Source organism: Pelodiscus sinensis, chromosome 7 (assembly GCF_049634645.1).
Source record: "Pelodiscus sinensis isolate JC-2024 chromosome 7, ASM4963464v1, whole genome shotgun sequence".
Classification (NCBI taxonomy): domain Eukaryota; kingdom Metazoa; phylum Chordata; order Testudines; family Trionychidae; genus Pelodiscus; species Pelodiscus sinensis.
In genome coordinates this window covers 44,616,639-44,632,368 of record NC_134717.1, presented here as the reverse complement: position 1 = coordinate 44,632,368, position 15,730 = coordinate 44,616,639, and the positions used below count along the sequence as shown (strand labels likewise).

The following is a 15,730-nucleotide window of genomic DNA, read 5'->3' as shown; positions in this document are numbered from 1 at the left end:
AGTCACCATTGACCCTCTTCTACTATTTCCAGGCCACCTCTTCCCTTGCTTCCTGCCATCGTATCTGCCACTGAGCCGAATTCTCCAGCCCCCTCAGATGCACGTGACTCCCTCTCTGAGGGCAAGACCAGATCTCCTTTACACAATTCCTCCTCCTCCCCAGACGAAGCGGTCACCACCGAAGCCCCATCATCGGGAGATGACACGAAAAAATTTCAGGAATTGTTTAAAAGAGTTGCTATAGCTCAGGAAAGAGATCTCCAAGAGGTGCAAGTCAAACAATATCGCCTTCTTCGTACGCTTCAGCTGCCAACTGCCTCCAGAATTGCTATCCCCATGGGTGACGCTATTATGGATCCAGCCGACAATATCTGGCAGACCCCAGCATCCGTCACTCCAACAAATAAGAGAGCAGACCATAAATACTTTATCGCTCCAAAAAATATAGACTTCCTTTTTACCCATCCACCTCCGAACTCCCTACTGGTGGATTCGGTATGGCACAAGGGTAAAGACCCTAATCTAAGAACAACCCCACAAGACAGGGATCACAAAAAGGTGGACATTATGGGCTCAAAGGTTTATTCTTAATCCACATAGCTCCTCAGGGCTGCGAACTATACTGCCATGCTTGCGGACTATGACCATGCCAATTATTCCAAGCTCCAGGATCTGCTCCAGCACCTCCCGGAGCATAGATGGTCAGCCCTGCTCAATATTATGCAGGAGGGCCACACCATCTCCTGCACAGCATTGCAGTCCACTATGGATGTGGCAGACACCGCAGCTCAAATTACGGCCTCGGCGATAGTGCTCCGCAGAATTTCCTGGGTACAAGCATCTGGGGTCCCTAGGGATCTTCAACAAAAGGTTGAGGACTTACCCTTTGATCGAACCAACCTCTTTGCAGCTAAAACCGATGATGTTGCATTCTATGAAGGACTCTCATACTACTCTCAGGACCCTTGGAATGTACACTCCTCCATTCAAGAGAACTAGGTACCAGCCTTACCAACGCCCGAGAGAGCCGTTCCGTCAACAACCCAAGTACGATTTCCGCAAGCAGAGATCTCAACGTCGTAGACAGCAGCGACGACAACAACAACAACACGTCGCACCCCATCTACCATCGAGCAAGCAGCAGGTTTGGAGGTCATGTCGAGAGCCAAGAAGCCAATCCACTGACACTTCCAACTGGTACCCTTCAGTTCCACCACTCCCTCCGGGCCTTTTTTCCATCAATGGTCCCTCATCGCTTTGGACAAATGGGTCTTGGATCTGATTCAATCTGGTTACATCATCCCCTTCACCTCTCTTCCCCCTACCCACCCTCCTACCCCATCCCTTCTCAGGGACCCCTCTCACGAAACCGTCCTCCTATAAGAGGTTTCACATCTTTTTCAACTCGGCGCAGTAGAACACGTATCAACACAATTTCGGGGCCAGGGTTTCTACTCAGCCTACTTCCTAACCCAGAAGAAGACAGGAGGCTGGCGACCCATCTTAGACTTCAGGCGCCTCAACAAATACATCGCATACCACTGTTTCAGGATGGTCACCCTATCAACTATCATTCCCGCGCTCGATCAACACGATTGGCTTTCAGCTCTCGACCTTCAAGACGCCTATTTCCACATTACAATTCATCCTGCTCACAGACGCTTCTTACGGTTTACAGTGGGCACCCAACACTACCAATACAGGGCTCTCCCGTTTGGACTGTCCATGGCCCCAGGGTGTTCTACAAAACCCTGGCGGTCGTAATGGCCTTTCTTTGATGCCAAGGCATCATAATATTCCCGTATTTGGATGATTGCCTTATAAAAGGTGCATCCTTCGAGATGAAGACCATGACAGATACCACAATAGCCCTTCTACTCAACCTCGGGTTTCACGTAAATTACGGAAAATCCACTCTACGCCCAACACAGAGGCTGGAATTCATAGGCGCCCTCCTCGACACAGTCGCAGCAAGGGCTACTCTTCCCGAACACAGGTTCACGGTGATATGCGACCTTATCTGAGCAGCACAAGCAGTACCGACTGTCACGGTCCGCCACTGCCTCAATCCTCAGACACATGGCTTCCACGACCTTTGTCGTCAGTTTGGCCAGACTTCACATGGGACCTCTTCGGTCCTGGCTCACGACGGTTTACAGACCCTCCAGAGACCAACTCTCCAAGTCCGTCGCCATTCTACCACGCTTCATCAACTCCCTGCTCTGGTGGACAATTCCTCGAAATATGCTACACGACGTTCCTTTCCAACAGCCTCTTCCACTCTCACACTTATAACAGATGCCTCACTCATGGGATGGGGAGCTCACTTGGGACACATCACAGCCCAAGGCAAATGGTCATTTATGGAGCAAACATTCCATATCAACCTCCTTGAGTTACGGGCGGTCAGCTATGCATGCCAATATTTCGCTCAGTACATAGCTCACAAGACCATCACCATCATGATGGACAATACCACTTGCATGTACTACATCAACCGTCAGGGTGGTGCTCGATCCCTTTCCCTGTGTTTGGAAGCTACTAAGCTGTGGAGCTAGTGCCTATCACAAGGGGGTCACCCCTTCGGCTGTTTACCTTCCCGGGATACTCAACGTCACAGCTCTAAGCCATACATTCATGGACCAGCACGAATGGATGACCGACAGACACGCTCTCACTCTGCTCTTCCTTCACTGAGGCCAACCGGAAGTGGACCTCTTTGCCACAAAGAACAACCGAAAATGCCACCTCTACTGCTCCAGAGGAGCCCCAGGGAAAAGTTCCCTCGGAGACACTTTTTCCATCACATGGGATGCCTCCCTCCTGTATGCCTTTCCCCCCTTCCCGCTCCTACACAAAGTCCTCAACAAGATCAGAACGGACCAGGCGCTAGTCATTCTAGTGGCACCTGCGTGGCCCAGACAAACATGGTATCCTTACCTCCTCAAGATGACGGTGATGGACCCGTATCCCTTTCCTTCCCACCACGACCTCCTCTCTCAGAACCACGGTTGGACCCTTCATCCAAACATTCTCAAGCTCCATCTCCATGCCTGGCTCCTTCATGGCTCCAGGATGCTGAGACTGCCTGCTCGGAACAAGTGAAAAACATTTTAATTAATAGTAGAAGACATTCCACCAGGAAAACCTACCTATACAGGTGGAATCGTTTTTCCCACTGGTATGCTCAAACCCATGCAAGCCCACCACACCTCGCTCCTGTACATACCTTACTGGACTACTTACTATCCCTGAAACAGTCCGGCCTAGCACTTAGCAGTATCAAGGTCCATGCCACTGCCATAGCAGCTTTTCACCATTCTACACAGGGCGCTTCCTTTCTCGCTGACCCTCTGACTAAACGCTTCTTTAAGGGTCTGCAGAATACCTTTCCTCCTGTCCGTCCACCAGTCCCCATTTGGGATTTGACCCACGTTCTAAAGAGCCTGACGAAACCGCTATTCGAACCAATAGCTATCTGCTCCTGGTCTCATTTGTCTATGAAAGTAGCCTTCCTCGTCACCATTACCTCTAGCAGGAGGGTGAGTGAGCTTGCGGCCTTGGTGGCTGACCCTCCATACCCTGTCCTTTGTAAATACAGTGTGATACTCTGACCCCACCCTAAATTCCTCCCTAAAGTACCCTCCCCCTTCCACGTGAGTGAACCCATACACTTACCTGCCTTCCTTCCGAAGCCGCAGGTGGACCCAATCCAGACTGCATGGCACACTTTTGATGACCGACGAGCTCTGGCGTTCTACGTGGATTGCATGAAGCTGTGGCGAATCTCACCTTGACTTTTTATCTCTTACACTGAAAGATCTAAGAGAGAAACAATCTCGTCTCAAAGAATTTCTAAATGGATTACATCCTGCATTCAAACTTGTTACACCCTATATGTCAAGGACTTACCTGGAACTATCACAGCTCATTCCACCAAGGCGGTAGCTTCCATGACTGCCTTCCTTCATAACGTTCCACTGCAAAACATTTGCAACGCTGCTACCTGGTCATCCGATCACTCGTTTGCGCAACACTACGCTCTTTCCGCTTCCATAGCATCCTCTATGGCAGTTGGACAAGCTGTGTTATCTACACACGGCTCCAAACCCACCTCCGCGAGCCGACAACTGCTGTGTAGTCACCCAGAGTGGAGCACCCATGGGGATCACTTGAAGGAGAAGAAAGAGTTACTTACCTTGTGCAGTAACGGTGGTTCTTCGAGATGTGTCCCCATGGGTGCTCCACTACCCTCCCTCCTTCCCCTGCTTGGAGCCTTATACTCTAGTGGGTAGAGAAGGAACAGAGGAGCCGTGCGCTCAGGCGCACTCAAGTCCAATGACACTAGATGGCGCCATGGCACCTGCGCAGCGTGGCAGAAACTGCTAGAAAAGTCTCCGGTTGCCGGCGCGAGGATGCACCAGCACCTAGAGTGGAGCAACCTCGGGGACACATTTCGAAGAACCACCGTTACTGCACAAGGTGAGTAACTCTTTCTTCCTTTACAGAACACTTGTAAATTGCAAACTATTTGAAGCTAACTGAAATTCGTTATATTTTTTTTCTCAAATGCGTTGCATGTCCAAAGGATGTTTTGAGTTTCCTTTCATATGCACCCTCCCTCTCCATATTCCTCTCATTCTTGTCTCCCTCCCCGTTACTGTCACTGTGTGTGTATACCAGCTGACTAGCACTGGGTAGGGGAATGGTAAATCATAGAGAACAATGAAGGGCAGTTCTCCTGCACAGCAATTGAATTCTTAAATTGAAATAAGAGGTGCTGGGGCTCAAGCAATTACATGGCAGGGCTCAACCAATTTTTTTTTTTTTTTAAATTTTCATAACTGATGCAGCAAGCCCAGAGGTTTGGAGTATGAATTCCTAAGCCTGGAGGTATCAGGGCTCAACCCTGGCAAGTCATGGCACAAATTAAGCACTGCAGCAGGTACTTCTAAGGCAGGGGTAGGCAATAATTTTTTTGCCAGGGGCCCTAGGCCGCTCCAGAAGGGACGGGACCTCAAGCAGAAGGGGTGGGGCCAGGATACTTCCAGGTTCCCCACCCCCAGACCATGATTGGTCTGGGAGTGGGGGAGCACCTTTGCCCCCCGCCCAACCAGCTTACCCCGAGGTACCTATACCCAGGCTAATCAGGGTTGGGGGCGGGAGAGTGCACAAAGCCTCCTACTGCCCTGCCAGGAGTGCATGGCACTTCTAAGTGCCGCATGATCCTGGGCAGGGCGGAGGAAACTTTGTGCGCTTCCCCCCTGCTCCCAGACCCTAATTGTCCTGGGGGCAGCGGCATGGCAGGGCCTCCACCTAGCTGGATTCACCTGCTTGGCAGGCCAGATCTGGACTGCGGAGGCCCTTTTGCCCACCCCTGTTCTAAGGGCATGTCAGCACTACAGAGTTAAGTTGTCCTATGTTAAGTTGACTTAAAACCCCAACAGCAACTGCTCTGGTGGTTGATGTCCACACTACACACTTTCTGTTTGTGGTACATGTCCTCACTAGGAGCATTCCTACCAACTGAACAGGAGCAGTGTGTGTGTGGTGGGGGGAATGAAGGGAGCAGGGCTGAGAGCTAGCTTCCTGGGCATTTCAGCAGTTTGAACGGGGAGCTGGACACATGCAGCCTGGCAGAGAGATGGGGGCAGCTGGGTCTAGCTGCCTGGCTTTCTTGTCAATTTGAGGGTTCCAGCATGCATCCATGAAATTGATGACAGCCAACAGTCAATGCGAGTAATGCAATATCTACAGCAGGTTTGAGGAGCCTCAGGCCTAGGGGCCAGATGTGGCCCCCGACTTGTCTGGATCCGGCCCCCAGGGCTTAGGATTCCCTCCAGGATTGGGAACCCCACATTGGCATTCCAGCTTCCCAGCTGTCCTCCCATGGGGCTGGAGCACACAAAATCTACTAGCCTGGGGCCCCCTAAGCTCTGGTGTGTGATCAGAATGTGAGGAGTGTCTTTCTCCTCAGTCAGCGAGGGTTTTCTTGCTTTTTACTTTTCTTTGCTTCTCACTTGTGTGTGGTCCCCAATCCAAAAAAGCTAACCCCCACCCCTGATCTACAAGGACACTGAGTAGCCTTATACCAACATAAGCCTTATGTCTCTTGTGGAGTGTTACTGTATCAGTTTAGTAGGGCATTTACATCATCAGGACAAGGCTGTAACTTGTACATTTACAGAATTATGTTCACATAAGCTGCCTTGCATTAGCCTACCTGTGTAGTGTAGACCATTTCTTTGAATGCAAATACTGTTAGTGTGTGACTTGAGAGGAGCCTTTATGAGCAGGAAATGTGTGAGGAAAGCAGGTAACAAGTCAATTAAAATGAATAGTTTTAAGACACTTCAAAGTAAATATAATTAATTCTTTTGGTTTTGAATGAAAACGTCTTAATCAGTTATCCTGTATGAGTGCTGCTGGCAATACGCTATAAACAGAATATCTTAGGTATCCTTGTAAAGTTGAATGACACTTCATTTCCTTCCCCTGTAAGCAGGCAAAGCCTTCAACAGTAGAAGTGTTGGAGAAAATTGATAAGGTATGTATTTTGCCTCTGCACTATTGCTGTTTTGTTTGCGTCAGAAATAAATATCTAACATCTGGGCAGTTTTTAAAAACTAACAAGCTTTTAATAAATTTGTGGGGGAGAGTTGGAGTGGAATGTGTATATATACATTTTAACAGGGCCGGCCCACAACATTTTGGCACTTGACGCAGAGAGCTCAAATGACACCCCCTCTCTAGAGCAGAGAGAATACAGATGCACCAGCAGCAGCCACAATTTTCTACACTCTGGTTCCTAGTGGTGCCCCCACTCTCCCGCAGTCTGGCACCTGAGACAGCCGTCTCAGTTGGCCTCATGGTAAGGCCAGCCCTGCATTTTAATTAGGGTTGGCAGAGTTCAATTTTAATATTTTTAGAATGTTTAGTCATTAGTGTTTTAGAATCTTTATTTAAATCTTTATAGTTGTGGGAAATTATTGGCAGGGGATAAGACAATTATTTAATTTCTGTAGACATTCAGAAAGTTAAAGCTTTGTAACCATTAAAAGACACATTGTCAACTTTAGGGATATTAGTGTGTAGTTCATTACATGATTAACTGATAAGCCTGGGATTATCAATTCATTCTGACAGCTACACGCATCCTCCCTGTGCTGCCTCAGTATCAGCAGCAACAGAGGCAGCAGTGAGGGGGGAGCCATTTTTTAAGCTAGTGCTCTATGCATGCCAATTTCTGTGGAACCACCTGCCCTGCCCCCACTGTCTCTCACAGAGGCAGCAGCTTTGGGGAGGAGGACAGGAGGGAGCCAGTGCTTGCGGGAAGCCGGCTTAAAAGTCAACATTAAAAGTCAGCTTCCTGTGAGCTCCCGCCTGCCCCTCCTGCATGTAGTTGTGTAACCATAAAATTTCCAGCAGTTACATGTTTATACAAATACACGATAGTTAACATCCCTAGTCATCATTTTGTTAGTACAGCCTCTCTCCGAGTTACGAACGAGTTATGGGCCAAACACTTGGCCATAACTCGATCTGTTCGTAACTCGGACCCCATTGAGTTACACTCCACCGCGCTGTTCGTAAGTGCAGGTCGCGTTCGTAACTTGGGGACCGCCTTTACAACTGCTCCCTGGGAGCTTTGGTCGTAAGTGTGAATGGTCGTAACTCAACCATTCGCAACTCGGGGAGCAGCTGTATATAAAAAGTAAGTATCGTTTAATCAAAATTGACGTTCTTAAGCAATGTTTTTTGCTTGTCCTGTCTGTCTATTTTGATTATCATCAATGGAAATTATTTTTGTTGATTTGTGTGCATACAGAAAGTAATGTTTACTAATACTTACTTATTAAAAATATTTAATCCTTCCAAGCTTAATTGTCATGGGATTAAAATTATAATGGAGCTCGTTGCAAACTCAAGCATTGATGTACTAGAGAGGTTTAAGGGATGGAAAGTAGAGAGTAGAACTCCAACATTAAATGATTTTGAACATTAGTACTTCCTCAAGAAATAGCTACATAAGTTATACTCTAAGTCTACATTTCAACAACTTGTAAAGTGAATGAATATTAAATTGTCCTGGTTGGAGAATCTAATTATGGCTAAAGGGTACGCCCTCATTTTTATGCTCTTCAGAAAATGTCGCTAGAACAAAGTCCTATTCATTAGGCCCATTAGAAAATTCAGTACAGGTTTCATTAAAAACCCTTACAGTGGTGGTAAAACAAGATCATGACAAGAATAACTGAAGAGGCAATTCTGTGATCTAGTACGATTCTGGTCAGCATTTGTGACAAATTTTGTATATAGAGCAATGACTAGGGATGTTAAATTTAGATTAATTGGCTAATTGAATAATCAATGCAATTTGCATTGGCTATTTGATTAGTTGATAAGGTCGCCTTCGCCTTTGCTACACTTCAAAGGCGCAAGCTCTGTAGGGAGCATAGGGCCAGTTGGGGGACTCAAGCAGTCCCCTGCTGGCTCCGTGCTCCCCACAGCATTTCAAAGCAACAGCGCCGCAGGGAACGCGAGGCCAACGGAGGAGTCCCCACTTGACCCCGGGCTCCACATGGCGCTTCCACTTTGAAACACTACATACAGCCTGGGCCAGCTGGGGACTTCCTAGCTGGCCCCGGACTGCATGCAGTCTTTCAAAGTGGCTGCAGCATGTGAAACCCAAGGTCTGGCCTCGAGCTTCATGTGGTGCTGCTGCTTTGAAGCACCCCATCCTTTTCCCCACCCCCCTTGCTGCCTCTTTCTGATACAGGCAGCAAGGGGGGGGGAGAAAGCAACTAGTCATTTACATTCCTAGCAGTTACCTGTTCTGAAATATCTAGTTGGTATTTTTAATAGCAAATTAACAAAGGTTTGGGTACTTCTGTTGCCATTAAAAGTACAAAGCACTGCTAGATCATTCAACTATCTGCCAAAATTCTAAACCAAACCGTGTTAAGATATCGAGGACTATATACTTGATATAAGAGAGTGCTAAATACAATATAGTTTGTGGCTGTAATATCTCAGCTTTGTTGCAGGACGAGGTAGAGTATTAAAACAAAAATTGTGAAGTTTCGTAGGTGCCTATTAAGGCAACAATGCTCAATCTAGACCGTGGAATGCTTTTGCTATGTCAAAGCTGGCTGGTCATATTGTGATGGTTTTCCTCTTTGTTTCCAATTTACTAAATCCCATTAAGGTGACTAAAAATACATACATTTTTACTATCACTCTTCAGTTGCTGTAGTTGCCCAAGGAGTGTTATCTGCTCGTGACTGAAGGGCAGGTGGTCCATGCCAAAACTGATGTATTAAGATGCAGTTCATGCTGTGAAAATTGTTAGATGTGTTGGACTAATGAATATCAAGTACAGAAAGCCTGATTGCTTGTGCAGAGTTTTCAAAATCGTATTGAAATGCTCAACTTCAACGAACTTAACAAAGCATCACTTAATTTCAGCCACTAGTCACTTAAAAACCTCTATTTACAGGAAATCGAGGCATTAGAAGAATTTAGAGAAAAAAATCAGAGGCTGCAGAAGCTATGGGCTGGAAGACTCCTTCTCTACTCATTAGTTCTTTATTTTGGTACTTGCTTAATCGTATATTTGTGGTATCTACCTGATGAATGGACAGCAAGGCTGATTATGGTGCTTCCATTTTTTGCATTTCCATTGATGTAAGTAAAATATGCCTTTTTCCTAACTGCTGTGTCTGTTGAAAGAAAATGGAGAGTGAATGATATTAGGGATTGGGTTTGTTTTTAACAGCCCTTGAGTTATCACAATTGGCTCAATTTTTTCCTTTAAAATAGGTTTGACTAGTTAGCAAATGCTTTTTTGTGAGGGAAATGTCTCTGCTGTGTCTGGGTTGGGGGGTGGGGGAGAGGAAGAGTTTTTTTCTGTTCAAAAAGTATCAACATCAGAAGTTGCATAGGTTTTCAGGATGATAATCTGCACAGCCTTTAAATCAGTTTTCATCAGGTTGAAGATAAGTTCTAGTCCTCTTCTGAGTTTTTAAAGACGTATAATCAACTCAAAATCTAAACCATTATTTCAATTATTGGGGTACTGCAGCTACTCCTAAAATTTCTGGACATTGTTATTGTTTAGGTTTTTTTAAAAAAAATTCTCATCCCTATTATCTGAAAGGTAACAAATACTTTGTAGATAGTGGAAATGCTGCGAAATGAAAAAAAAAATAAAACTAAAGAAGAGAAATATTCAATTTTTTTCAATCCAAGTACAAGTTAGGTGCAACTAACAAAGCTAGGTAAATGTTCAAGTTAATTTTTTTTTAAGTTCGTGTCCCTTCAACATGTGCATGAGTCTCAAATGAGTAGCTGTTCTACTGGAGTATTCCTGAGAGTTTTTTCTTATAATAAAATGTTAAGGAGTCCTAATGCTGTTAACTCTTTGAATATGTAGTAGGAAAAATGGCTAAGTTTATTTTAGTTCTATTTGTTTGAGCTGATTTCTTTGCTTATTAGATGTCTTGTTTTCACATTTTTACCCCTCCTGCAACTTGGGCTTCGCAGGTTTTTCATCTTGGATCACCTTAGTTAGACATGGAGACATGAAGTCTGTTTGGCCTTTTGGGGTTTAACACAGATATTATAGCACAGCTGATTTGTATAGATATAGACTATGGACACCAAAGCTTACATGCAGAAGTCCTTTAAATTCTTTTTGCACATATAGTAATTTTGCTAGTCTTAATATGTTCCAAGTTGCTGCACAATGTTAATGTTCACTACAGATTGAACTATTAAGGTGGTTGAACACTGAAATGAATTGCCTGAGGAGGTTGTGGAGTCTCTATCATTGGAGATATTTAAGAGCTGGTTAGATAAACATCTTTCGGGGATGATCTAGACCAGGGTGGGCAGAAGGGCCTCCGCGGGCTGGATCCAGTCTGCGGAGGCCCTGCCACTCCCTGGTCCCCAGATCAATCAGGGTCTGGGGGCAGGGAAGCATGCAAAGTTTCCTCTCCCCTGCCAGGAGCATGCGGCGCTTGGAAGTACCAGGCACTCCTGGCAGGGCGGGAGGAGACTTTGTGCGTTCCCTCACCCATAGACCCTGATTGACCTGGGGACAGGGGAGCATGAGAAGTCTCCTCCCAGCCAGGGGCATGGGCAACTAGGAGGAACGGGGGTTGAGGGACAGGCAGGCAAAGGTGTTTCCCCACCCCCAGACCATCGCTGGTCTGGGGGTGGGGAACCCAGAAGTATCCTGGCCCTGCCACTTCTGCTCGAGGCCCTGCCCCTTCTGGTGTGGCCCGGGGCCACCAGAAATGTTTGAAGTAGTCCATGGCAAAAAATTATTGCCCACCCCTGAGGTAGACACTGCTTGGACCGTGAGGGCAGGGGACTGGACTTGATGATCTCTTGAGGTCCCAGTTCTAGTATTCTGTGATTTCCCGAGATAAAAATATAGACCAGTATATGTGTACAGCAATACACTGAACTGATCTATTTACGAAGGCTCAAAGGAAGCTTTTATCAAAGAGAATAGTTAGGTTTGGTTTTGTTTTCTCTCAGATAATATTGTGAAAAAGGCTTTTTAGCTAGCCTGCTACTTATACCCACCTTCCTCTTACTCATTTCTACACTCATGTGCCATATTTGAGTGTATTGCCATTGTTCAGGGGCCTGTCTTCTACCACTAATCTGATCTTCAATTGGATCTTTTGTTCTCCGGTTTTTCTAAATTCAGTAGACATTTCATTTTTGAGTGATGGGCTTCTATGAAATCTGGGTCAGTATATGAATGTTTAGAACTAAATTTAGGCTCTTGTAACTTGCAAACATGTCTGATTTTTCTCCTGAATTCAGTCCTCTTCAGATTTTCTCTGGCTGGTATGAATAACAAGCAGATGCCAGCATGTTTTTTTTCTCTCTCTCTCATGAGGTGAACCTATGTTGAATGCCTGGTGCCATCCAATACTAACTCTTTTTTTTTTTTTCCTGCCTTAAGCAAACTGGAAAATGTCTATTTCTCCTAGCATGTTACTGCAAGCTTTGAGCATGTTACTGATGCTGGTACAATGGGTTAAGTTCTAGGAATGTGTAACATTTTAAACTTTGAAATACCTACATTTAAATAACTGAAGACTTGAGAAAAATAGTGGCACATAGGAAGGCCTCATTTCTTGAAATTGCACCTGATTCCATTCAGAATTATTTTGTCTCATTTCCTCAGCTGAAAGTTTAAATTGTCAATTTAATTATCTGAGAATTAAACAATATTTTTAATTTAACCTTTACATTTGGGTTCTGGGTTGAACATTTTAAAGTCCTCAAAAAAGAGAATTCAGAGTGGAAACTTTAATGCTAGTATCATTATCTGATTGCTCAACATATAGTAGTAAACGGTGGTGGAGGGGAGAGAAAACTTGACTTGGAAAAAATACATAATTGTGAAAGAAAATAATACAAGACCCTATAGACATGATGCATCATTCAATCATCACTTTATAGAGAATAACTGCCACTCACATGACATAAGGAATCTGTCAGCAATCATTGTACTACTTCACAACTTTTTAAAATAGTTATTAGAGCATGAATTTGAAAACAGAATGTCAGTCTTGTACGCCTTCATTAATCACGTCTTTGTCAATTACTTGTCTGTGACCTTGAGCAGTCACTTCATCTACGTGTTAGGGATGTTATTAGATGTTTATTTTTGTAAATGTATAACTGCTGAATTTTTTAGCAGTTACACGTTTATATATGGGGTGAGGCAGGTGGGAGCCATTGCTCCCGCCTCCTTCCTCACTCTCCCTGCTGTTTCTGATACAAACGAAGCTGTGTGTGTGTGTGTGTGTGTGTGTGTGTGTGTGTGTGTGTGTGTGTGTGTGTGTGTGTGTGTATGTGTGTGTGTGTACACGCGCGCGCACAGGACGGAGGGGCAGTTCTACAGAGCTGGTATGCACAGGGAGCCAGCTTGAAAGCCAGCTTTCCATATGTACCGCCTGGCCCCCACCCTCCATGCTGCTGTGTCTCTATCAGAGGCAGCAGTATGGGGGCAGATTGCTCCACGGGAACCGGCACACATGGGGAGCGGTCTTAATAGCTGGCTCCCCATGGGCACTGGCTCCTGCTCTGCCCCTTCTGTCTTTGATACAGAGGCAGCAGGAGTGTGTGTGTGATCATTAGGATTAACTGATAAACCCAGGCTTATCGGTTAATTGTATAAATGACTACATGCTAACATCCTTACTATGTGTCTTGACATCTGCATCTATAAAATTGGGATAGAAGTTCACTTACCTCTCAGCAATTTGTGGTTTATTAATTATTGTAAGCATTAAAGATGTTAGATATCGGTTATTTTAGTAATTGTGTAGCCACAACATTTTTTAGCTGTTGCGCGGTTACTAAAATGTTTCCCTCCCTCCCCCCGAGATGGGACAGGCAGTCACTTCGGGGGAACTCACTGTTACCCCGCACTGCTGCCTCTGTATCAGAGGCAGTAGCGCAGGGTAGCAGGTAGAGATGGTTTAAAAATCATCTCCCCACGCAGTCGAGCTCTTGCCTGCTGCCCCATGTTGCTGCCTCTCATACAGAGGCAGCAGTGTGGGATGGTGGCAGCAGCCTCTGTCTGGGGACCCAAACTGCCCGTGAACAGAGGCTGATCCAGCATCCATGTTGTTAGGATTAACTGATAAGCCCAGTCTTCTCAGGAATATAATTTTCCCCCCTAAGAGTTCAGATAAACTACTCCATCATTTCTGCTGATATTCATAGTCTAATGAAACATCAGGATAAAACTGACAAGGTGTGGGTCAGTATCCCTGCTACTATTAAGATCCCTGTAAAATTGACAAGAATAATGTCAGCTTACTCTTCTTTTTGGAAAAAGATTTAATATAGCAAGTGCACAGTAGCTCTTTTCTGTGGGTTTTTTTTTCCTACTATGACCAAAGGATGTTAAGGACCCGGTAATTGGCTAATCGTGTAGTTGATACAATTTGGTGATAAGGGGAGGCTCTGCAGAGCTGTAGCGGGACTATCTCCTGGAACCGGTGCGAGCCGGGACTGAGCAGTTCCAGCTCACGCTGGCTCTGAAACCACTGCGGCTTTACAGTGACTTGACTGCCTAATAAGCCTAGGTTTATCTGGTAATTGACTACTCAAGTAGTCGTTTACATCCCTAGTATGACCTCTCCAGCTAACTTCTTATATTCAGTTTTTTGATTATAGCTTGGTAGTAACCTGCAAATGAAGTTGTTTGCAGCAAGCTACTTGATCAGCTTAGTCCTTGAATGTATGACATTTCTTCATGAAAATCATTTGTTGCTTGAACCCTTACATATTATGTGACTGTGTCAGTACTTTATTTTTAAATTTTTTAACTTATAGGATTCACAGCTTTATTTTTGCAAGGTAATATATTAAAATTTCCCCATGAAATATGACATTGCCAATGTGGTTGCTTCTTCATTAGTTCTTCACACAGTAATAACTTTGTTTCATGATATTTTAGTAGAAGCATTATTGATTTCATGTAAATAAGTGCTGTGATGGGAGGAAATGTTGGAGCATCGTTCTTAACTTCCCATTTCATAATGTATTTGAAGATTTTCACTACTTTCTGCATATTTGCTAAGGATTTTTTCCTTTAAGAAAATGATTATGGATAATCTACTTTGGGCTCATCTAGACTATGGCGAACGGTCGAAAGAAGATATGCAAATTCTGATCACACTTTTGAAAGCAAAACTTCCTTAAAAAAGGAGGTTTACGTGGCTTTTTGACGAAGGGGGCAGTTCTCCGAAAAAGTCGCTTCTTAATTACTTTCACTTTCGAAAACTCTGCTTTCGAAAGTGCGATCGGAAGAAGATATGCAAATTCCCATGGAATTTGCATATTTTCTTTTGACTGTTCCATGTAATCTAGATGAGCCCTTTGTGATGTTACAAAGGGAATTTGACCTACGAGTAGTGTTGGTTTTTTGAGTGTCCTTTGCATCATTTGTATGAAATATTAGAGAGGCGCCAATGACACATTTTGTGAAAGTGTTTGAGCTGTTTTGGGAAACTTGCATTCCTATTAAATCTTCAAAATAGGCTACTTATTAATCATTTTGAAGGTGTGCTCATAATTGAGGGTGAAGTTAGTTTCCTATTCAACTATTTTCAGTTGGTTTAGCCTTTAATGTAAACTAACTTGTTTTTTCCCTCCCTCTTCCTAGAATCTGGTTTTTAAGAACTCTGCTCATTTTCTTCTTTTGCAAAAGAACAGAAAGAAACAGTAAGTATATTTTCAGTCTTTTTCAAATCCTGTGGAACTAATTAGTAGAAGTGAGATTCAAAGTATGGGTATTTAAGTATTTATTTTAGTTAGAATAGCTTCCAGGAGAGGAAAGATGATCTCTTGGTTGTGGTAATTGAGACTTAAGAGACTTTTAAATTCTGTTTCCACTTCTTCACTGGAAAGTCACTTAATCTGTCTTCTTCCCATCTGTAAAATTGTAATGTGCTGTCATGCGGGGTGTTGTGAAGTATAATGTATTAATGCAGGGGCCTTAGGCACTGATGCGCCTTAATACTCCCTATTTTCTACCTGTGGCATACAGTAGTCCACTCTCCTGTAGGTCTCTCTTTTGGTCATCTTTCCAGCTGTATGGGTACTGGGTGCTATAGGTAGTCTGTTAGATACAGGAAATAAAATGATGTAGTGGTCCCTTCTGGCCTTAACTTCATGATTCTATGTGAGA

The 15,730-nt window shown here is 44.5% G+C and overlaps 1 protein-coding gene across 5 annotated transcripts in view; it reads left to right on the top strand.

The window, feature by feature from the left end:
• Positions 1-15,730, top strand: part of LNPK (lunapark, ER junction formation factor) — a 125,262-nt gene that overhangs the window by 13,751 nt on the left and 95,781 nt on the right. For 3 of the 5 annotated variants that reach the window (XM_075933686.1, XM_075933691.1, XM_075933687.1), the window contains exons 3-5: positions 6,503-6,547; positions 9,500-9,687; positions 15,206-15,264. In XM_075933686.1, coding sequence (XP_075789801.1) covers positions 6,503-6,547; positions 9,500-9,687; positions 15,206-15,264 — 292 coding nt within the window. The remainder of the gene's footprint in view (positions 1-6,502; positions 6,548-9,499; positions 9,688-15,205; positions 15,265-15,730) is intronic. The other 2 variants (XM_075933689.1, XM_075933690.1) reach the window with 1 other exon arrangement.